Source organism: Microcaecilia unicolor, chromosome 1 (assembly GCF_901765095.1).
Source record: "Microcaecilia unicolor chromosome 1, aMicUni1.1, whole genome shotgun sequence".
Taxonomy (NCBI): domain Eukaryota; kingdom Metazoa; phylum Chordata; class Amphibia; order Gymnophiona; family Siphonopidae; genus Microcaecilia; species Microcaecilia unicolor.
The window spans coordinates 321,466,209-321,491,924 of NC_044031.1; the positions used below are offsets into that span (position 1 = coordinate 321,466,209).

Genomic DNA, 25,716 nt, shown 5'->3' on the forward strand with positions numbered 1-25,716 from the left:
TTTTGTATATATGTACTTATGCACATGCTTTACTTGTAGTTTGCCATCAGTTTTTTGTGTAAGTATACAATATGTACATATTTCCCTTTGTACTTGAACTGTGGGGTTTTTGCATTAGTTTTAAGTGTATGTTGTACTTTGTCAGAACCTTTGTAATTTTTCAGAAATCTTGTATAATATTAAGCATCCACAGCCTCATTTTTATATTTGAATATTGAATTCCCTCTTACAATCTTTGTATGATATTAGTGTAAACATAGCTATTTTAGATGTATCCTTTTATAATTATTTTATATTATATCATATTACTTTATCAGATTTCTGTTTATGCTATATGTCCATATGTATTTAGGAGTGTATTTGTTATTTTTTTAGACTCCTGAATGCAGGCCTTTTAGGCTAAAACACGATTCATGTCTTTTGAAGAATCAAAGAATCTGGTGGTACCTTTGGTGTGAGACGTTTCATTTTGTTACTTCCACTGTTCTATTTTTGTTCTCTGTGATACCTGTGGAAGATGATAGTTCTGTTTTTTTTGGTTGCAACATAGCATATGTCAAGATAATCTCATTTGAGTTACCATAGAATACAACCTGAGATGGAAATGAATGTAGTGTATCTGGACTTCTGTAGAAGTACTGCCACCATCTCTCATATAAAACAGAAATGATAAAAGGGGTTAGAAACCATGAGTGATGAGCTGCATACAATGATGCCAAATGGAGCCGATTCTAGAGAATGTGAACTCTGCAATAACATAAGAATCTGTTTAAGTTCAAAATCGCGCAAGTGATACTGCAGAAGGACCAAGGTAAGATCTTTGCAAATGATGCTAATATTTGCACCAAATCTACAGTTTTCCTACATCAGAAAAAAAGATGCAACTATTGAAGGAGGGGGGCTTTATATTTGCAGTTTATACATTTAAAAAACAATTCACAAGATAAAAATTGTTCATTTAACTAAGAATGTATTCCTTTGTACATCTAAAGTGAGATCATTTGAAATTAGACCATACCTTCATACTAAACTTGGCATTCCTGACCAATAGCTTAATGAAACCGTTTTCTGTACTTATATTTAGCACTTGATATTCATAATCCCATGTGATCTTTAAAAATAAAGAATTACAACAAATCATTCAAAGGAAAAGTACAATACTCTGTTTACTCCTTAATGATGTGAGCAAGATTCAAATGTTTTACACGTTAAGTTTTTTTTCCTTTTATACAAAACTACTCATCCCTAGGACAAAAAACCCCAAACCCCCACCCCTCCCCTGAAACCTCTATTCTACTCCAGCTGCAACAAATGTATTGCATGTGATAACTTCCACATGCAGATTCCATGCCTTAAAGAGTTATGTTAAGTAGAAAACTTACATCTGCGCAAAATGTTTGGACTTTTCATAGTCATCAAGTACTACCAAACAGTGCGCAGGTATATCAGACAGCAGTAAACAAGGACCAACACTGCAAGTCAGCAGCTATTCCTGCATGCACCTTTAAGAATAAGTTTAAAACTAGTATTACTGAATCCCTGCTGAATTAAATTAGGTGCATGCGGAGAAGCCATTTTTGAAGATAAATCCAAGTTGTGTGTAATAGAGCCAGGAGCAGACAACTCAGATCCACAAAAGTTGCCAAAAGAATGATGCAAACTATCCAGGCAGCCCTAGCAGTGCAGGGGGACCCAGGAAAGAAGAAGCCACTTATAGCTAACTCCTATATCTTCCGAGGTAGATTCTGCCTGCTCTAGGGACACTTTCTTATATTTTACTTGGGGTCCTTAGTCTAAACTTTTTCCACTGTGCCAGCAAATCTGTTTTTTCAAGGAATATGAAAACATGTCAGTTTGCTTACATGTCTAACTGCCAATCTGACGACCATTCATTGTAGGTATCCTGAAAATCAGGCCTGTCTATGGCTCTCAAGAACCAGAGGTGCCCCATCATGTGATACAGTCAAGCCTCTTCAATACAACACCCACTTGGAATCAGAGGATCATGTCTACCAGAATCCAAACAGCATCATACCAGCATTTCACAGAATTCTGAAGGCACCAACCAGGCAGCACAGCAATGTCTTGGTGAAGAAAGTTTGTACAAAACAAAACTGGTAAAAAGTTACTTTTATGGAAAAATCTGAGAACAGTACACCTATAGCATTAATTTCCTGCAGTCAAAATTTCAAACACTGCTCAGTCCAAATTTCCCTCTCCTCTTTTGATGTGTTCATACGGTTTCTTTGTATCACCCTCCACTCTGGCAAGAGAGCAAAATTAGCTGGAATCAACATGGCACGCTGCTTATTTTATTCATCAGATCCTGCCGATCTCTTCTGTGCCCTTTTGCGCGGAGACTTCCTTGGTGAAGCTTTGTCTAAAAAGGAAGAGAACACACACACACGTTTCCTTAAACTATGAAATTGGTCAAATTTCAGTATACCAAAAGCTTACTGTATGGTTCATAATCCCTCCAAGAAAGCTGTACAAAGGAGAGCTATAGAAATCATTTGCCAGTGAGAAAGAACAATGATATGCTTTTAAACTGCTAATTGGTAATGGTAAATTGGTTTTGTATCCCGCTATTACCTCACAGTTCTAAGTGGGTTACAACTTTTAAGAAGCCAGTTCCATTTAACGGGGAAGGAGACATATAATAAATTTAGTAATTAAAAAGAAAAATAGTTAACTCAATGGTTAGCGTGGGATACATATTTCTGAAACAAAAGGGTCTTCAATTTTTTTCCTAAAAAGAATATAGGACTGAGAAGATTTAAATATAGGTGAAATTATAGTCCATAATCTTGCTGCTTGATAAGGATTGAAAAAAGTATCAGTCTGTGCAGATTAACACACCATTTTCTAAAAAGGAGGGTTCCAAATGATGGCTGCATATGGACAGTGGAAAAAGTGACTAAAAAACAGTGAGGAAAACAAGAAGTTACTACTTTGAATATCTTTCATTTAATAAATTGTGCCATGAACTGTACCAAGTATGACTAAATGGCTTATAAAATTTCCTGGTCTTATTAAACTAGTTTTCACCATTGACTGCAATTTCTTCACCTAGTCAAATTGTATCCTGTGCAGTTTGTCAATAAAACAGAGGATGACGATGAGAAAGAGACATCATCAACAGAGACAGCCACCTTGGAATAAAGCTCTGACCAACATTTCTAATAAGGTGCTTGTTTCCCCCTATATGGAGATTGCAGCTGCTGCTTCTTTTTACTGAGCTCATTTGCTTACCACATGGCAATGAAGAAAAAGTCCGAGGCTCCCCGCGGTTCAAGCTGCTCCAACTACCATTCTTATTTTAAGGAAACTGAGCACAGAGGCAGCACTCAATAAAATTGCGGTTCCAGAATAAGAGGAAGATCCCAGTTCAGAGGATGACCTATGAGCAGGCAGTTCTGGTGAAACCCCTCTGTAGCTTGAAACTTAAAAAATGGGCTACATTTGATAGGACAGGACATTCGGGGGTGGGGGCACAGTGGCAGATTTAAAATCTAAGCTTAAGGCCTTATGAGAGAGTGGCAAACCGAGGGCGAAAACTGTCAGGCTTATTTTCAAAAGAGAAGGATGCTCATCTTTTTCGACACAAATTGCAAGATGGGTGTCCTCCTCATAGGGTCGCCCAAATCGGCATAATCGAAAGCCAATTTTGGGCGTCCTCAACTGCTTTCCATTGCGGGAATGACCAAAGTTCACCTTGGGGGGGGGGGGGGGGGGGGGGGGGGGGGGGAATGGTCTAAGGCATAGCAAAGGCTTTAACAAATGATTCTACACGAGCAAGAAGTGGTTATGATTTTGAAAATGATAGACCAGAAACTCTGAATAATAAAATGATTATTATAGATGATTAATATTGAGATTATTGTTTTTCCCAGAGTTCCGGGTATGACTCCTAAAGTTTGCCTCAGAAATATTTCCTCAATTATTACTTTAAAAGGAGCGAAGCCTGTGAAAACTGGGATTTAAATTGGAGACTTAAGTATATGTATTGTTAAATAACTTCTGGTTTTTAAAAGAGAAAGAATGTCATCAGATGTATTATTTCTAACTACTATTGGACAATAAGTATGTTTTCAATGAAATGATTTGACTATACACCTTATTGACCTTGAAGAAGTCAACCAGATGATCAATGTGGAATAATGAATTAGACAAGTACTATCTGGGGATAATCAGGTTAATGCCACTTTTTTTTTTCTCTGTTTACTGTTTAATTGATCTCCTTGTCTTGTTTCACTCTCCCTATTTAGTGGTCTAAGGAAGAGAATAGAATTACCTGACTGAAATAATTCCTATATATTACTTTCTCTGTATTTCCGGCAAGTTGTTTTATCGCTTGTAAAAATTTAAATGGTTATAAATAAAAAATTTAAAAAAACATTTTATCAGCATGACATTTGCAGCTCGCCTGCTGTTGCAGGAATGGGTTTATACATTCTATAACTAGAAATGGGGGGGGGGGGGGGGGGGGGGGGGGGGGGGGGGGGGCTCAAAGGATAAAAGTTTGATGATGGTTTATACTATTCGAGTTTCACTGGACATGGTTTATGTTCGACTGTTGTGTATTCACTGATGCAATTGTTACCTTTGCACTGTCTTCAATAAAAAAATGTTGAAACATTAAATACAAGTCCAAACCAAGTTATAGTAATGCATGAACTAGAGCAGTGATGGCGAACCTATGGCACGCGTGCCAGAGAGGGCACGCAGAGCCCCCTCTGTTGGCACACGCACCCTCGCCTCAGCCGGAGTCGCCCCCCAGTTCCAGGGTCCCCCCTCCCCTCTCCCTCCGAGTTCCAGAGTCATCATCCCTCCCTTCGGGTTCCAAGACCCCTCCCTCCCTCCGAATTTTAAGTCATCTCTTTTGAATTACCTCGTTGGGGACAGGTTACGGCGTCCGGCAGCAGCGCTAAAATGCATGCAGGCTCGGCCCTTCTCTCTCTCTCTGAGCTCTAATCCCGCCCTCATTTCCTGTTTCTGCAAGGGCGGGACCAGAGCTCAGAGAAAGAGAGAAGGGCCGAGCCTGCACGCATTTCAGTGCTGCTGCCGGCCACCGTAACCCGTCCCCGACGAGGTAAGTCAAGAGATGACTTAAAATTCGGAGGGAGGGAGGGGGCCTGGAACTTGAAGGAAGGGACAACGACTCTGGAACTGGGAGGGAGGGAGGGGGGACCCTGGAACTCGGGGGGAGGGGAGGACCCTGGAACTCAGAGGGAGGGAGGGGGGGACGGCACTTTGCAATACATAATTAGATTTTGGGTTGCTGTTTGGGCACTCGGTCTCTGAAAGGTTCGCCATCACTGAACTAGAGAAATGAAAAAGAACCAATGCAGGGAAAATCTCAGTATTTAAGGCCTCATTGTAACAGTTATTAATGAGGTAACCCCCCTCCCCCCCAATACATTCAGTGTATCACCAACACTAGCTTAATTCCAATCTGCAGTGCTGGCCTGTGACATCAGACTGCACTGTGCTGAAATACTTATTTTGCATCTAACAAAAACTCTTGGCTGTGACCCTAGCACTGTCAATCCAGTGACACATCTTGCTCAATCTGGACGCATACAGTAACCTTACATAAGGAAAATTGCTTAGTCAGCCCTAGACTGCTTGGAGCCTGGAATAGAAGCAATATCCAAAATGACAGACATTCTTGTGGTCTGCCATAACTGTAACAATGGGGCATGGACCAATCACCTATCATGATGGTATCATGATTTGAAAGGCTACATCTGACAAGGATTTGAATAAAAGATGCACCTGCAAAAGGTACAGGGAGAACTCATCCACAAGATTACCACCACCTGCCTGCCATGCCAGCTGCCTAAATGAAGAGATGACCAGATATCAACAGACTGAGGTTGTATACCTTTTATTCTAAAGTCTGAACACTGAGCTCTTTTGGTGGCTTTTGCTCATAGGGGGTGTGCTAGTCCATCTGACTTCTGTTCATTTTAATCATACTATGCATCTGTATCAGGACCTTTTACATTTTACTCTTTTCTTTGTTTACACTTTCTTTTGCAAATAAAATCTCCTCTAATCATTACGTGTAGCCCTTGTGGTTTATCAGTGAACACCACCAGTTACTTCACATTCTAAACTGGTTTGCTCAGTACCATGCATATCTTTTAGTGAAATGTAAGGAGGAGTGGCCTAGTGGTTAGGGTGGTGGACTTTGGTCCTGGGGAACTGAGTTCGATTCCCACTTCAGGCACAAGCAGCTCCTTGTGACTCTGGGTAAGTCACTTAACCCTCCATTGCCCCATGTAAGCCGCATTGAGCCTGCCATGAGTGGGAAAGCGCGGGGTACAAATGTAACAAAAAAAAAATGGTCCTTGTGTGTACAGTCAGAACCCAAAATGGCTTCTTTCTAAAACTAACTTTCCAGTGAATGCAAAATGTTGTTTCTTTAAGCATGCTGCTTGTTTTTCAGTTGGAAAAGATGTAAATAATGGCACAAAATCTAGCAGTGACACGTCTAATAGCAAGGTCCCAGAAGTCAGAATTCCCTTTTAGTATATCTGTAATAATAGGAATGGCCTAAGGTTGCAGTCCCAGGGAACCGGGTTAGCCCCAGGTACAATATAATACTAGATTGTGAGCCCATTAAGGAGAGTACTAATACCTGAAAAAGAAAATTATAAACAGCTTAGGTCTAGGTGGTATATAAATACTGAAATAAAATAAATAAAAATAATCTTCATGTTACTGGTTAAGGGAAGTTTAAACATTTCTCAATTCAACATCACAAGTAGATGCTTCCACAACACATGACTAAAATTTCATTCTCACCTCGTCTATTCTGCACTGAAGCCCCAAGGAAGCAATAAAAATGGGAACAAACACAGAGTAAGAAATTAGAGAGATTTACAAATGTGAAATCATATACCAAAAACATGGTATCATTTTAATATGAAAATGGCAAGACTTTTAGATCACACCGTGAGATCATCTGTAATACATTAGATGGGTCTAAATGACCAATACAGTAAGTTCACACTAAAGGAAGGCTTAAAGTGAGAATACATGCAATTTCAAGAACATAACCAATGGGCAAGTGGTCCTTCTTGGAAAATACAAATTCTACTCATGTCCTAGAAAAGGTGCAAAACCAAATAAGGCTTCTGGCAATAGAATCCTACAGCAATCTGTATAAATAGTAGACTCTCTTTTTGCAACTGTTCCGGGTGCTTTATAACAGCAAGAAATGGATATGCAAAAAATGGATGACCTCCTTAACTTAGGTGCCTATTTTCAGTCAAAATTTACCTTGATTTATAATCCTGCATTAAGTGTGTAGAGATGAAAAATCAGTGGCAAGTTCCTTACTGTACTTCCTAATCTTACATCCTTCCCCTTAACTATATACTTTTAAAACTAGCCACCCAAATTTAGGAGATTCACCCTAGCCAGTCTTCAAATGGAGCAATTTAGGATCCTAACTCCCAAAGACAAACTCCTAAACCCTTTCAAAAATCAGCCTAAAGATTTCTATACATTTCTACAATGAAAACAGCTAGGTTGTTTGACCTAGCTTATTGAAGAGGTGCCCTTTTACATTACTGTGCTCTACAGGTCTGACTTTACTATTGATGTATGATACCAGCAGTGTTCTATAATGTAAGACCTAGGGGTTGGTGGCTATTCCTTGAATTTCTATTCCCAACATACAATCTCTCCTGCCTTCTCCAGTAGTGTTGAATAGCATCATTCTCATGAAACTGAGGACAATGTGAGATTTTTGGTACTGCATAGCTAAGACTCACCAAGAACTACACAGTACCAAAAGAACAAAACAACTGCTTCACAGGTGGCAACAGCAGAATGATTCTGGAGAATAGAGACAGCTTTGAGGAGATAGTAGCGCTGACTGGTGGGAAAGGCAGGTGGGGCTTGAGACTTGGCTGGGATGGGGGTAGAGTGTGTACTTAAGAAGCCAGTGCTTAGGGCAAGAGGAGCTAGGAGAATGTTGGATACAGACAAGCTAAGGAAGTGCAGTTGTACGAAAACAGGCTGTTTCGTTACATGAGTTGCTCTGACAGCCTGATGATCAAAAGTAAATGCAAGCGCTAGAGGCCACTAGCACCGTACTAGTGCCCACATTTACTAAGCGCCGAAGAGGGCTCCAGTGCAGGGAATACCGCAGAGCTCATTTAAATGAGCTCTCCGATAGTCCACCTGTACAATCAGAGCACTGCACTCTGAGCATACAGGTTGAATAGCGCCTTAACCCTACACCACCTTGGAGCTGGTGTTAGGGTTAAGGTTCTAGCCCTGCTAGGCTGACCAGGCTGTCACCATCAGTCCAGGGGGTCCAGTAGACCCCTGGACTCCCAAATAACTAAGGCCCTGGTGGGCTAGTGACCCCCCCCCAAGCCCCCAAACCGATACAAGGGCATGGAGGATCTCCAGCCCCACCAACACCAAAAAACATATAATCCATGGTGGCTACACACCCCACTCACCATAAGCCCTGGCGGTCTAGCGGCCTCCTCCCTCGTGGGTGATAGAGGAAGAAGTAGTACTCCCTCCTCTTCCAGCACCACCTCAAAAATGGTGGCACCCAGCCCAGTGCATCATTGGGGGGGGGAGGGGGGCTACCATTTAAAGTGAGAAATTCCCTTATATAGTAGGGAAGCCCCACCCAGCGTATCCCAGAATGCACTGGGCAGAGCGCCACAATTTTCGAGGTAGTGCTTGTAAAAGAGGGCATACTACTCCCTCCTCCATCACCTACGAAGTACCGGGGGAGAGAGCTGCTAGACCACCAGGGCTGGAGGGGTGTGTAGCTACCGGACCACCAGGAAATTTTTCTAATGTGGGGGGGGGGGGGGGGGGGGTTAGGGGGCTGGAGATCCACCTGACCTCCAGCCCTCCCAGTGCTCTTGTGTGTGGGGAGGCAGCAGGGGCCACAGCACTAGGCCAACAGGGCCTTGCTTTTTTTTTTTTTTTGGGGGGGGGGGGGGGGAAGGAGACCTCTCACCCCTGTGTTTGACAAGTTTGGGCTTTTGACAATCCAGACCTGTCAAACATGTGGGAGGATTGAGCCTGAGCTCATAATAATGCGCCTAAATGTGCATATTATTAGCATTGATCATTGGGGAGTTAGTTCCGTGCACTGTTCCAACGCTATTTTTAGGGCACTGTTCCGAAACAGCACAGGGAATTGATCTTTGGGGCCTGAGTGAACTGGGGCAGCCAGGCTGGCTGTATTAAGACGACGACTTAGGCCTCCCCCAGCCCAGAGCACTGGATTTGTTCAGTGATCATCCTGGCTCCCACTAAAGACAGTGAAGATTATCTGACATCTGATATGATTCAGAAATAAGTTGAGAATGTAAAACTGCTTTTAAACTTATAAATCTTAAACTTATCATTGCAGTATCTGGTTACTGCATCCATTAAAAGAGGAAGATTTTTCTTGGCCTACATTCTTTCAATAGTGAATTATGACTAGGTAGTTTACAGAACTTGGATATTAGATTCTTAGGATACCTTCTACAAAAGTAGGAATGTTAAACCCAGTGTGATGGCCAAGCAAAGCTAATCTAATTAGACAGTATTTTTAAACACCAGAACTATTCTCAGTATCAATCCAATTTTTCTAGGCCCTTTTAATTAGAGGAACCCAACAGTAGCTAAACAGGAAAAATCCCTCGGGAAGCTCAACAGGGGATGCAGAAGTGGGAAATGAAGGACTGCTAGGCAAACCTCTGTTTCAACCAATCCACTTTATTCTTCAAACACATATAAGGACTTGACACGGCAACCATGTTTCGGCATACAACATACCTGCCTCAGGAGTCTGTTGTTTGATAAATGAGTAGTGGTGATGGTAATGAAACCCTAGCACATATGGACACTACTCTGTCACACAGAGCTTTCAGTCAATACCATCAACACTACTCATTTATCAAACAACAGATTCCTGAGGCAGATATCTTATATGCCGAAACATGGTTGCCATGTCGAGTCTTTATATACATTTGAAGAATAAAGTGGATTGGTTGAACCAGAGGTTTGCCTAGCAGTCCTTCATTTCCCACTTCTGCATCCTCTTTAAATTAGAGCCCAAGTTTCTCAAATAGGGGCGAATGCTACTTGTTCCATTGTGGTTAGTGAAGGTTATGAGGGAAACCCAGAACTAGACAATGGGAGGTTTGAACTATCCCTTGTGGCTTGGAGACCAGTGGTTACTGTTATTCATTACTTGGATTTAATGTCTACCTCTTACTTATTTTGGCAGCCAAGAAACTTCACAATGAATCTTTAAAAGCCTTATAGATAATTGTATTTCCTGGGCATCTACAGGGTAAGCTATGTTTCATCTAACTTAGTCCTCCATATCTTGAGGATTCAGCTCCCATTCGGAGTTATGTTGCAGCAAGTCAGCTATTTAAGAAGGCTAAACTGTCTCAAAGCTACACCTATGCAGAGGTTCCCAGCCTCTCTGTTACATATCCACTAGTGGCCACTAAGAGGAGTTGCTTACCTGTAACAGAGGGTCTCCATAAGCAGGATAATGTGAACATCTTCTAAAAGCCTTCTGGAAAGTTCTAGGGAGCAATTTCTCCAAATGGGTTAGTTTTGTGCATACCATGACAGGAATGAACCTTACTTCAAAAGCCAGGAAACATGGAGCATGATCTCAGTCTCTCAAATTTACTGCTAATGCTTGCAGTAGTATTTGCATTGTGCCAAAGAGAGCTCCTTTCAGGAGTTCATAAGATGTAATTTATACAGGCAACTTATCCAGGTGCGTTAGTTTTTGATCAAGCTTGTGCCACTCAAAATGATGGGAAATATTTCTGTATCCTTCTGCCACATTTTCTTAGTTTCAGACTGCATTTCTTGATACTTGAGGATCTTCCCTCTCCACACAATTCACTGAGTAATCGCTTGGGACAGACACCTTTATAATCAATGGTGGTCCAGTGCTTCTCTTACTACTACATCCAGACATCCAGTCATCCACCATCCAGTTTTTTTTTTTAATCAGTCAGGATGGGGTTGTCCCAGAGATCATAAGACTTCGAGGTACCTATTCTGTGTCAGCAGTCACTGAATAACATCAGGTGTGGCTGCATTATCCTTGCTGTCACTGGAGAACTATGGTTCCCTGCAGAGGAAGAACCTCAGGCCAAATACCCTTACTGTATTTTTGGCTCCTCTGGTACAGGCTAGCTTGGCTGTGAGTGAAGGACAGAGCCTATATGCTTGAATCTGTAAGACTTATGGCCACAGTCTGAGACTAGAAGTAGCGAGTGAGAATGAGAATCCCTGATGGGAAGAATATAAGAACACCTTTCTAAATCGTGGAACTTTACCACTCTAAATATATATCCAAATCTGAGGTGGTATCACTTATCTATCGCTTGTGAATTTACATTTTATGCATACATCTTTCTAGGAAAGAGAGAGATTTCAGAGAGACGAGATCTCTTGGCGCTGATTGATGAGAAGCAACAGCAGACGGAATGAACGCCGCTCTCAAGTAGAATGAGTAGCACTCGTAAAACGGAAATATAGCCTGAATGATCAAGTTTTCCCTGATGAAGCCTCAGTAGACACAAAGGCGAAACGGGGCCCGTAGCAGAAGACTTGGCAAAAAAACAGAAAATAAGTGCGGAGGAGAAGACCTGGCAAAAATCAGAAGATAAGCATGGGTTCAGGTCTTTTCGCTTTCAGTCACATTGCTTCCAATTGTTTGAATGGCAAAATTCACCTTCAATCATTGCTTCCAGTAGCATTGAATATCACAAACAATATTAAAAAGTAAAAAAAAAAAAGATAGGAGACGAGAAATAGTAAAGATAATTGAGATATCAGCAAAACGTGAGTTTTTTGCCTATGAAGAGTCAGTTCAGCGAGTCTGTAAAGTGAAAAATATCCAGACCGCTGATGTACAGAGGCATTTTCTCGTGCCAAGAGATCTTGTCTCTTTGAAATCTATGTTTCCTAGAAGATGTATGCATAAAATGTAAATTTGCAAGCGATAGATAAGTTGCACAGTACTTGCAGTATTACCACTTCAGATTTGGAAGAATATAAGAACAGCTATACTGGGTCAGACCAATGGTCCATCTAGCCCAGTACCTGTTTCCAACAGTGGCCAATCCACAAGTAACTGGCAGAAACCCAAAGAGACTATGGAAGGGATATACCGTATTTTTCGGACTATAAGACGCACTTTTTCCCCCCAAAATTTGGGAGGAAAATGGGGGGTGCGTCTTATAGTCCGAAGGTAGCGAGTTCGGGATCGCCCTCCCCTACTTACGTGACGCGATGTTCCCTGGTGGTCTAGTGACGTCGGGGCAGGAAAGAGCCCCCTCTTTCCTGCCCAGCGCGTTGCTCTCCGTCCTCCTGACTGGTTCCTGACAGTCTCGGCGAGATTCTCGGCGGCCATTTTGAATCTCGCCGAGACCGTCAGGAACCAGTCAGGAGGACGGAGAGCAGCGCGCTGGGCAGGAAAGAGGGGGCTCTTTCCTGCCCCGACGTCACTAGACCACCAGGGAACATCGCGTCACGTAAGTAGGGGAGGGCGATCCCGAACTCGGACAAGACGCACCGGAGCACCTAGGTTTTAGAGGAGGGAAAAAGGAAAAAATTTTTTTTCCTATTTCCCTCCTCTAAAACCTAGGTGCGTCTTATGGTCCGGTGCGTCTTATGGTCCGACAAATACGGTAAATTCCTGGTCCCCTCTAGAAAATTTCACTTTACTAGCTGTCAGAATCTTAACTGCAAAACCAAATATGTACTATGTTATGTAATTTTGTTGCTGAATTTTGTAATATGGTACTTTCCCTCAATTGTTGGTCTTTTTTGGTGTAATTCGCTTAGAATTTTCTTTCAAATAAGCAGAATGTAAACCTTTATATAGTACTCTTATCTTTGTGTAAAGACTAATTCAGTGATGTTGATAACCAAGATATAAGTTCATCTTATAGCACCCAGAGTTCTTGAAGATACCTATTCCTATATCAGTTAAGAGGGCAAATCAAAACTTACTGGGCCAGCAACGTGCGTTTTTGACTGGTTCCAGCCAGTCTAGCGATCACGGTCTTCAGCAAAAAATGCACAAAGAGGCTCTGCAGGCTGTTTTCTGCTTGCAGTAGAAGTCAACGGGAGTCAAATGCAAATAAGCTAATTTCCATTCAAATGTGCATTCCAAATGATGCAAAGAAAGGAATGCCTACCTTTTATGCGGAAATTTTTATGTGAGGTCAGGAGCTGCCATAGCATCATGCTATGGCAGCTCCTGACCTCACATAAAAATTTCCGCATAAAAGGTAGGCATTCCTTTCTTTGCATCATTTGGAATGCACATTTATCATAGAAACTGCTCTGTGCTTAGATATTTATTCCCAGCTGCTGCATAAGACATCAATATGGTCTGGAGCTGTAGGGCTGCATTCGCCTCTCGGACTTGGCTGGACTGGCACCTGCACCGCATGTCTCTGGGCTAGTCATGCTCTGCTGCTTTCCCCTCGATTGCTTCTGCTCTGCTATCAGATACTGCCGAGATTAATGCAGTGCAGTCGGGAGATGTGTATCCAATTGCAGATCATCGGAACCAGCAGAGTGCATGAGCAGAAGGACCATCATCTTGTGCTCTCCAAGGTGGTTTCCACAGTACCCTTTCTCCAGTGCACCTGGTAGCCTACCTACCCCAGGGTGGTTGTCCTTAGCTGTGACGCCAAAAGTTTTGGGAAAAAGAAAAAGCTACACATAGCTTTCATACACGCAGATTCATGTGTGTATGAAAGCTGTGAAACGCTGTGGAGGGCTGTTCTGGGCATGCGTATAGCAGCCATGCTTAGCAATAGGATGCCCTATGCATGTGCTGGCTTGAACAGCACACTGCAAGTCCGTGCAGCACATTTGCATGCGAGTCCCTTTGAGAATCGCTCGCTGTTTTCATCTCAGTAACTTTTACTGAGAATCTTCAAGCAACAGGGTTTTACATAACAGCAGCCATACTGGGTCAGACCAATGGCTGCTTCCAGCAGTGACCACTAATCCAGGTCACAAGAACCTGGCAGTAACCCAATTAGTAGCAACATTCCATGCTACAAATCCCAGGGCAAGCAGTGGCTTCCCTATGTCCATCTCAATAGCAGGCAAGGGACTTTCCTCCAGGAACTTGTCCAAACCTATTTTAAACCCAGATACGATATCCACCATTACCACATTCTCCGGCAACGAGTTTCAGAACTTAACTATTCTTTTGAGTAAAAAAATATTTCTTCCTATTTGTTATAAAATAATTTTCACGCAATTCATTGAGTGCCTCCTGGTCTTTGTACTGTTTGAATATGAGAAAACACGTTTCACCTCAACTCCACTCAGGATTTTGGACACCTCAAATCATATCCCCCCTCAGCTGTCTGTTTACCAAGCTGAAGAGCCCTAACCTCTTTAACCTTTCCTCATAAGGGAGCAGTTCCATCCCCCCTATCATTCTGGTTGCTCTTCTTTGAACCTTTTCTAATTCCGCTAAATCTTTTTTGAGATACAGCAACCAGAACTGAACACAATACTCAAGGTAAGGTTGCACCATGGAGGGATACAGAGGCATTACAATATTTTCGGTCTTATTTTGGATCCCTCTCCTAATAATCCCTAGCATCCTGTTTTAACACTGGGCAGAAGATTTCAGCATATTGTCTACAATGATACCTAGGAATTTTTCTTGAGTGCCGACTCCTAAAGTGGACCCTAGTATTAGATAACTATAATTCAGATTATTCTTCTCAATATGCATTTTTCTACATTAAATTTCATCTGCATTTGGATGCCCAGTCTTCCAGTTTCCTAAGGTCTTCCTGCAATTCTTCACATTCCGCATGCCTTTTGACAACTTTGAACAGTTTTGTGTAATCTGCAAACTTAATCACCTCACTTGTTCCGATTTCCAGATCATTTATAAATATGACAAAATAAGGTTTGAATTTCTCTAAGTTACTTACTGATCTGATTCAGAGTTTCTGGAGGAATCCAGCTCATGTCAACATCATTCTGACTTGCAGTACCCATCTCCACTTTCTGTGCTGGTCTCTTTCTCTGCATAAAAGAAAAAGCCTTCAGTACTCTGTAGAACCTTGTACATAAAGAAAGAGGAAAATGAAGCCACCTTTCCCCACATTAAGGACACATTTTTAAAAGTCTCATTTGCCAGGTCTAATGTGCTTTTTGAATAATCTTCGATTTATTCTGCAATAAAGTTGAACAAAATGAAATTCAAAGGTAAAATGGAAGAACTATCAGAGAATAACAAACCATAGTATATGACGGGTCATGGATATAAACTGTGAAAACAACCTGAATGATACACATTCAACTGCCAAGCTGATTTGGGTTCTGGGTTTGTGAAGTCAGAGGAGCTTTTAAGAGGACAGCTACTACTGCTCTTAAGTAAGACTGCAATCATCCAAGGTTGGGGTGCCCACTGTAGTCTTAATATCTATACCATGCAGAATACTATATGGTGCACTTAGGTGTGCTCACTCACACTTGCCATAGTAACATAGTAAATGACGGCAGATAAAGACCTCTAAGGTCCATCCAGTCTGCCCAACAAGATAAACTCATTTTACATTGTGTATACCAGAGTTTGATTTGTCCTAGGGCACAGACCGTAGAAGTCTGCCCAGCACTGTTCTTGTACTAAAAGTTCTGAAGCTAACATCGAAGCCCCTTAAAATTTACACTCTAGCTCATCCATATCTATTCAGTTACGATTAGGGCTTAGACCGTAGAAGTCTCCCCAGCACCGGTTTTGCTTCCCAATCACCGGCGTCACCACCCAATCTCTGCTAAGATTCCGTATATTCCTTCTAAACAGGATTCCTTTGTATTTATTCCATGCAAGTTTGAATTCCATTACCATTTTCATCTCCACCACCTCCCGCGGGAGGATATTCCATGTATCTACCATCCTTTCCATGAAAAAAATACTTCCTGAAATTACTCCTGAGTTTGCCCCCCCTTCAACATAAGTACATGTCCTCTAATTCTACCATCTTACCGTCTCCAGAAAAGGTTTGTTTGCGGATTAGTACCTTTCATATATTTGAACATCTGTATCATGTCACCCCTGTTTCTCCTTTCCTCCAAGGTATACATGTTCAGGTCAGCATGTCACTCCTCATTCGGTTTGCAACGCAAATCCCATACCACTTTTATACCTTTTCCTTGCACCGCTTCTAGTCTTTTTACATCTTTAGCAAGATATGGCCTCCAAAACTGAACACAATACTCCAAGTGGGGCCTCACCAACGACTTGTAGAGGGGCATCAAACACCTCATTTCTTCTGATGGTTATACCCATCTCTATGCATCCTAGCAACCTTCTGGCCATGGCTGTCGCCTTGTCACATTGTTTCTTCACCTTCATATCCTCTGATTCCAACACCCCAAGGTCTTTCTCCTGAGTCGAGCTTACTAATCTCTCCCCTCCTATCCGGTATCTCTCTTTTGGGTTTCTGCACCCCAAGTGCATCACTGTACACTTCTTGGTATTAAATTTTAACTTGAAGTTATCAATTGGATATTTTATTGGGTTTTTACAAATTTTTGGTAAGTATCACCTGTACCCACTTTAAAAGAAACCCTATTACCTGTATTTCCCACCTATCTACCTTATTGCTATCAATTTTCATAATAAATTATGAAAATGTACTAGGTAATTGGTGCATTACATATGACCAAATTCATTTGATCCATAACGCCACCATCCATCCATCATTGCACAGCTGTCCTTCCTGCTTGACCTTATTTACTTTTGTTCTACTTTGACCAACTATTAAGTGTGTAGGTAGTTTCAGAAATTCACAAAATAATAAATTGAATTGCACACTTAACTTAATCTGATGGATATGGTCTCTTACTGTGGATGGCTGATGTTCAACGTAATGGATTTAGTTGGTATCTCTTTGCTTGGAGTGCTAAATTCATCAGATTGAAAGAAAAATAGTGATGCATAGGACCAATGTAACACCTCTTCCTTAACCATCGTGGATGCTGTTTTCAAATTCAGAAGTTGAAAAGTTCTTTATCCTCTACATGGACCATGTTTCACTGTGAATAGCGTCTTCAGGAGGATTTAATAAAACAAACTGTTTGGGAGTTGTAAATCCACCTCCCCACAACTCGAAATAGCCTCGACAAGAATCACTCATCCAAACCTACAAGGACACCTCAGCACAATCCTATTCTATATACCACCAGGTAAATGGAAAGACTCCCAAACGCAACTCATGAACTTCATCTCAAACACATGTGTCTCTGCCTCAAACATCCTCATAATAGGAGATATCGACCTACACCTCGAAGACGACACCTCAACAGGCACACAAGAATGCAAAGAATTCTTAAAACTCTGGGATCTACACGCACCTAATACTCAACCAACACACGAAAAGGGACACACGCTAGACATTACACACAAATTCAACTCAGACTCAACTCTCCTACTTACAGACACAAGATGGACACCCACACTATGGACAGACCACCATAAAGCACATGTCTCCCTCCACTGGTGAAAAATACACAGAAACGCAATCAACAAACATGAACGAACAACATACACCACGAGAGGAAAAATAGACCCCACAACATTCTGGCAACAGATCTACCAAAATGAATGGTCAACAAATACAGACACCATTCAATTCCTCCAAGAATGGGTTGACATATGTAAAACAACATTGGACACAATTGCCCCAATCCAAACCAGAAAATCACGTAGGAAAAAATCAAATCCATGGTTCACCGAAGAGCTGAAAAAACTCAAAACACAAGTCAGAAAGTTAGAACGCGCATGGAACAAAAAGAAAGATGAACACACAATGAATGCCTGGAAATCACTTCGGAGGAAATACAAATATACCATAAAACAGACTAAAAGACTACACTACAAAACAATGATTGGACCAAACTACAAAGACACACACAAACTCTTTTACCTTGTAAATAAATTGCTAGACACCACACCAGTTACAAACAACAGCAAAGATACACCAGGGGTTGACGACCTCGCGAAACACTTCAAGGAGAAAATTATACAATTACGAATAAAAATTCCCACCAGCCCTATTGAATACGCCACACTCCTAAACTGTCTAGACCCAGAAGACGGAATACACCCAGCAGACAGGATCTGGACCAAATTTGAATCACTGTCAGAGGACCTCATCTCTAAAACGCTCAAAAGATTCGCCAAATCCCACTGCAAACTAGATATCTGCCCAAACAACCTCATGAAAACAGCTCCTCAACAATTCATAACAGACCTAACGAACCACATGAATTTCATGCTACAAAACGGACTTTTCCCAAAGGAAAAATTCTACTCACCCCAATACCCAAAGAAAAACGCAAGCGAAATAACTAACTACAGACCAGTAGCATCTATACCACTAATAACCAAAATAACCGAAGGAATGGTAACCAAACAACTCACAAATTATCTCAACAAGCTCTCAATACTGTATGATGCCCAATCAGGATTCCAGTCAAATCACAGCACAGAAACAGTACTAATTACCCTAATGACCAAATTCAAACAAATGATTGCTACCGGCACCAATATACTCCTCTTACAATTTGACATGTCAAGTGCCTTTGATATGGTTGACCATGGAATCCTATTACATATACTTGAATATTTTGGCATTGAAGGCAATGTCCTAAACTGGTTCAAGGGGTTCCTAAACCTTGCGCTGATACCAAGTCACATCAAATTCAACTATGTCTACCGCATGGACACCTGAATGTGGAGTACCGCAGGGATCCCCCCTCTCGCCAACTATCTTCAACCTAATGATGATCCCCTTGGCAAAACTTCTATCAAATCACAACCTTAACCCTTACATATATGCAGATGATGTAACGATATATATTCCTTTCAAACAAGACATTAATGAAATCTCCAACGAAATCAACCAAAGTCTATACATCATGAATACCTGGGCAGATGCATTCCGACTAAAACTGAACGCAGAAAAAACTCAATGCCTCGTACTTACCTCCCAATACAACACGAATAAATTTACCGCTATCAACACACCTAAACTAAATCTGCCAATCTCTGAAACTTTAAAAATCCTTGGAGTCACTATTGACCGACACCTAACGCTAGAGACTCACACGAATAACACAACCAAAAAACATGTTCTACTCCATGTGGAAACTGAAAAGAATAAGACCATTCTTTCCAAGATCCGTCTTCTGCAGCCTAGAGCAATCACTCGTACTCAGCCACCTGGACTATTGCAACTCACTATACGCAGGCTGCAAAGAACAAATACTGAGGAAACTTCAAACAGCCCAGAATACAGCAGCCAGACTCATTTTCGGAAAACCAAAATACAAAAGCGCAAAACCCTTGCGTGAGAAACTACACTGGCTCCCACTCAAGGAACGTATCACCTTTAAGGTATGCACCTTAGTCCACAAAATCATCCACGGTGAAGCCCCTGCATACATGTCTGATTTAATAGACCTGCCACCCAGAAACGCTAAAAGATCATCCAGAACTTTCCTCAATCTCCACTTCCCTAATTGCAAAGGCATAAAATACAAAGTATTGCATGCATCAACCTTCTCCTATATGAGCACGCAATTCTGGAATACACTACCACGCAACCTGAAAATGATCTACGAATTAACCGACTTCTGCAAACAATTGAAGACTCGTCTCTTTGAGAAAATTTATTGCAAGGATCAAAACACATGGGGGGGGGGGGGGGGCGTGTCAAGATGGCGCCAACAGCGGAGGTTTGGTGAGCAGCTCCAGCCTAGCCTCGGAAACTTTTTTCTTTTTCCTTAATCAAAATGCCTCACTCAAAGCGGAAAGGGGTCGTCCAGATAGTTCCCACACCTACCGGTACGTCCACGCCGACGAGGCCAGGATTGGAGCGCTTCTTCCCTGCTCTCTCTCGAGGAATTAGCGGGCCGGAGTCCATTGCGGGAGGAGCCGGTGAAGCGGCCACCTCGCTGGAAACAGAAACATCATTATCCCCCCCCCCCCCCCGCCGAACTCTATGATTCCTCCGTGCTCTGCGCACACAGCGAGTCGAGAGGGAAACCCATTGTATGCCGGAAAGGCAGACGCTGGAGGACCTAGTGGGAAATCCGATCCTGTGGAATTAATAGCAGCAGCGGGGAAAGAACCGGAGGTTAGCCTAGGTCAGATTTGGCTGAAGTTGTTGGATATGGACAAAACCTTGCAGCAGTCCTCCACAGAGGTAAAAACTTTGAATGTTACTGTACAAGAATTGAAGGACTCCATAGAAGTTGTAAAACAAGATTTTTCCTCTAAGATAAAGACTTTACAGAAAGAGATGATTCAAAATACTGAATTCAAAATGGCTGCAATAAAAGATAATACGGAATTAAGAAGGAAAATAGAGCAAATGGAGAACTTTAATAGAAGATTAAACCTTCGTCTACTTAATTTTCCTAAGTTAGTGGGGATTTCCCCATTAGAGATTTTTACAAGATTTTTGACAGAAAATTTAAATTTTCCACATGAGGCAATCCCGCCACTAAATAAAATATATTATATACCTAATACAATTAAAAAAGTAGAAGGAGAAAAATCAGTGGATTTAAACAATATTACAGCCATTCTGGAACAATCTTTAGAAGAACCAACTGAAAGAGCAACTCTGATTGTTTCTTTTGTCTTCCAGCAAGATTTGAACTCAGTAATGAGACTTTATTTCAAAACTACAAATCGTATATTTGGAGGACATAAAATCTGGATTTATCCAGATGTAACAAAGACTACTCAACAAAAAAGAAAATTGTTTCTCTCTCTGAGGTCTAAAACAATAGAAATAGGAGGCTCCTTCCTTCTTGCATATCCATGTAAATGTGTTGTAAGGTTAAATCAAACAAAATATGTGTTCTTTAATCCTGATCAGCTCAAATCTTTCCTAGACTTAAAACAACAATAGAGACTTTGAAGGAGTAAAACAAGAATGTACGCGGCATCAATTTCTTATTTACAGATTAATATAATGTATACTTCACAAATTCCTACCCCCCCTTCTCAAATTGAGGTCTAATGAAGCTGAATGATATGTTACTATTGAGGAAAGTAAATTTCTGTTTATTCAATTTGTTTCTAAAGCTGTATTTCACTTAACAGTTTTTGTATGTCTGTTTAAAGTAGCAAAAATTTAATAAATAAATAATTAAAAACAACACATGAAGTCCACACACACTAATAGAAAAGCATCAATACACTCCCTTCTGAATTTCTCTTACCCCGTATTTTCACCACACTTCAATCTCCACCCACAGATAAAATGTTATACCCTACGTTCTCTTGATATTGTTCTATCGTCTTATCTTTTCCCCATTGTAATATCCCATGGTTTCTACACCCTAACGATTTTTGACTTGACTTTGTCTTCCCATAACTCCTCACAATGTAACCCATAATCGTACTGTAACACACTATTTCCATCATTCACAATGTATTGTAAGCCACACTGAGCCCGCAAATAGGTGGGAAAATGTGGGATACAAATGCAATAAATAAAGGGAAGAGCAGCTCCATTTTAATAACAGACCATATCCACCAGATTACGTTAAGTGTACAATTTATTATTTTGTGAATTTCTGAAAATACATACACAATAGTTGGTCAAAGTAGAACAAAAGTAAATAACGGCAGGCAGGCAGGAAGGACAGCTGTACAATAATGGGTGGATGGTGACGTTATGGATCAAATGAATTTGGTCATATGTAATGCACCAATTACTGAGCACATTCCATAATTTATTATGAAAATTGATAGCAATAAGGTTGATAGCTGGGAAATACAGGTAACAGGGTTTCTTTTAAAGTGGGTACACTTTAACTGCCAGAAAATACAGGTAATAGGGTTTCTTTTAAAGTGGGTACATTAAATTTTAACTGCCAGAACCTCACTCTTCTAACTTTTGGAGATCCCTTCTCATTGTTTCTACTCCCTACAGGGTACCCACTCTATTGGCTATCTTTGAGTCATCTGCAAAAAGGCAAACCTTTCCTTCCAACTCTTCAGCAATATCTCTCAAATATATTAAACAGAATAGGCCCCAGCACCGACCCCTGAAGAATTCCACTGCTCACCTTCCTTCCCTCCGAGCGGATTCCATTTACCACCACCCTCTGCCACCTGTCAACCAGTTTCCCATCCAGTTCACCACTTCTGATCCTAAGTTCAGCCCTTTCAGCTTATTCACGAATCTTCTATGGGGAATCGTATCAAAGGCTTTGCTGAAATCCAAGTAGATTACACCTAACGCATGTCCTTCATCCAGTTCTTTCGTCACCTAGTCAAAGAAGTCAATAAGATTCATTTGGCAGGATTTTCCTTTGGTAAAGCCACATTGCCTCAGGTCCTGTAACTCGTTGGCTTCTAGAAAGTTAACTATCCTTTCTTTCAGCAACGACTCCGTTATTTTTCCTACCACCGACGTGAGACTTACTGGTCTGTAGTTTCCCACTTCTTCCCTGTCTGCACTTTTGTGAAGAGGGACCACATCCGCTTGTCTCCAATCCCGCAGAACCTCTCCCATCTCTAAAGATCTATTAAATAGATCTTCAGGAGGTCCCAACAGGACCTCCCTGAGCTCCCTCAGTATCCTGGGATGTATCCCATCCGGCCCCATAGCTTTGTCCACGTTCAGATTCTCCAGCTGTTTATAAACTCTCTTTCATAAACAGCGCAGTATCCACGCCATTCCCAGATGTTCCCTCGGTAGCCAACCGCAGTCCTTCACCAGGATTTTCCTCCATGAACACCGAAGAGAAGTAATTGTTTAGCACATTCGCTTTATCCTCCTCACTCTCCACATAGCCATTCTCATAACATAGTAACATAACATAGTACATATTTCTTGAACAAAACCTCTTTGCTCTTATTTTTTCAGCTACTTGTTTGGAGAACCATATAGGCTTTTCTTGTTTCTCTTGTTTTTGTTTACTTTCCTCACATAAAGATTAGTCGCCATATTTATAGCAGCTTGACCTGGGTGTTGTGGTTACACCCAAATATAGGCATGCCACTTCAGGTTTATGCTAGTATTCTATTCACCTTAAGAGCATCCAAATGCCTTTACAGAACTGACACAAAGCACACAGCACTGTGGTGCCTACATTGAGATACCAAATTATAGAACTATCACCTAAAATCCTTGATTTTTCCAAACTTTGGCACATTTACAGCTGCAAACAAAAACTTAAAACTAAACTAAATGCAGTTAAGATGCTATAGTCACAAACCATAACATGGGAGAAAAAAATTCCGCTACAGGCTAACTAGTCTTAAATATAAGAATAGCTATACTGGGGCAGACCAGTATCCTGCTTCCAGTAGTGGCCAGTCCAGATCACAAGTACCTGACAGAAACCCAAACAGTAGCAACATTCCATGCTACCAATCCCAAGGCAAGCAGTGGCTTCACCCATGTCCATCTCAATAACAGACTATGGACTTTTCCACCAGGAACTTGTCCAAACCTTTTTTAAACCCAGACATGCTAACAGTTGTTACTACATCCTCTAGCAACAAGTTGCAGAGCTTAACTATTCTTTGAGTGAAATAAATATTTCCTCCTATCTATTTTAAAAGCATTTCCACATTAACTTCATTGAGTGTCCTCTAGTCTTAATACTTTTTGAAAGAATAAAAAAAAATTAAATTTACATTTATCCATTCTACACCACTCAGTATTTTGTAGACCTCTATCATATCCCCCTTTATCTGCCTGTTTTCCAAGCTGAATAACCCTAACCTCTTTAGCCTTTCCTCGTATGAGAGGGGTTCCATCCCTTTAATCATTTTGGTCGCCCTTCTTTGAATTCCACTATATCTTTTTTGAGACACAATGACCAGGACTGCACACAATACTCAAGTGAGGTTGTACCATAAGAGCAACACAGAGGCATTATTAGTATTTTGTCTAAGATTGGATGTCAATTTAAGACAAAACAAGAAATCAGCAGAAGTTTGTAGAAAAAAAATTTTTAATAGTTGCCATAAGTGAAAAACAAATCTCAGCTTAAGAGTTAAATGACTTAACAGATGATGGCAGGAAAAAAAAAAAAAAAAAGGCCTATCCTTAGCCCTGTCCACACAGACAAGTACATATCTCAACTGCTAGCGACAGAGTGACTATCTAGGATATTAGTTCCTTATGCAAAACTGTTAGCTTCTTCTATTGTACACTATCCTACTGGTAGCTGAGCATGCAAGATCCCGTTTTAAGTAGTTTCAGCACCTTCATCCAACTAGGTCGCACAATAATTCAAGCAGCCACAAAGGATGTTAACCTAAACAAGGGCACCTGTGTTTCTGCTACAACTTCCAATTCTAGCTATTACTGCAATTGCAGCAAGCCAAACAGAATAAGCTAATTCATTCCTGAGCACACTTCACTTTTTCTTTTTTTGCAAATACGCCATTAGCGGAGGAGTAGCCTAGTGGTTAGTGCAGTGGACTTTGATCCTGGGGAACTGAGTTCAATTCCCACTGCAGCTCCTTGTGACTCTGGGCAAGTCACTTAACCCTCCATTTCCCCTAGTACAAAATAAGTACCTGAATATATGTAAACCACTTTGAATGTAGTTGCAAAAACCTCAGAAAGGCAGTATATCAAGTCCCATTTCCCTTTCCCTAATTTCCATCATTCACTCTAGGAGTGTATGCCATGCATACGTGAGCCTTTCTGCAAAAGTAAATAAGTAAATAAATATAAAGTAACACTTCTTTACACTGTTCTTTAATTTATCCCAAGCCCCATGTCATGATTTAGAGCTCCCTACCACTGAAAAAGCTTTGCTTCTGGTGCTTTAATACCTTTTTGGTATTTGAATGTTATCATATATCTCCCCCATTTCATCTCTTCTCTAGGATTATACCTTCTGGTGCAGACTTGTCACCAGCTCCCTTTGGACCATCTTCTGAGGTATAGCCTATACAATGGTACAATTGCTTTTTCTTCTAGTTATGCCCCTCCCTGTGCATCCCTCCAAGCTTTGGCCACTGCCTTGTTGCATTTTTCTCACTACTCTAAAAAAATTCACGGGCTATAGATTGTCCCGAGGCCTCTTTCCTGTCCTGTGGACATCAGCAATTTAGTCCCCTCCACTGTGTATTGCCCTTCAGGATGTCTTCACCCAAAATGCATTTCCCTGCATTTTTCTGTATTGAAGCTTGGCAGCTATGTAATTAACACCTTACACTCTCTCTTAGAAAAGGTTAACTCATTGTCTTCTCATTGTCCACTGTTGTAAATCTTGGCATCATCCTTTGACTTTATTTACCCTGGAAATGCTAGGTTTGAGTCATATGATTGGCTGACCAAGTACTTATGATCAGTCAAGAAATCAAGGAAGGTGCACTAAACAAACCCTAATACTACCGTTTGATAATTTTATTCTGCCCTGTTTTGTTATGAAACATTGATTTGTACCCTGTGAAATACCTTGGTCAGTTTCCTTTACTGCACTTGATATCTTGCCTCACCAAAAAGCCTGAACAGTATGTTACAACTGAATCTCTCCCAAAACCTTTTACAGTAATTTAAGATGGCCCTATCTGATCAAATGCCTCCCCCCCCCCAAAAAAAAAAAAAAAACAGATATTCAGTTTCTTTTTGAAGGTTGCATAACAGCTTTCACAGCGTAATT

At 41.1% G+C, this 25,716-nt stretch overlaps 1 protein-coding gene across 1 annotated transcript in view; it reads right to left on the bottom strand.

Annotated features, from left to right (window-relative positions):
* Positions 1-887: 887 nt before the first annotated feature.
* Positions 888-25,716, bottom strand: part of SSR1 (signal sequence receptor subunit 1) — a 116,294-nt gene continuing 91,465 nt past the window's right edge. The window contains exons 7-8 of the mRNA XM_030208837.1: positions 14,991-15,084; positions 888-2,380 (exon numbers count right to left, since the gene is read on the bottom strand). Coding sequence (XP_030064697.1) covers positions 2,313-2,380; positions 14,991-15,084 — 162 coding nt within the window. The 3' untranslated portion in view covers positions 888-2,312. The remainder of the gene's footprint in view (positions 2,381-14,990; positions 15,085-25,716) is intronic.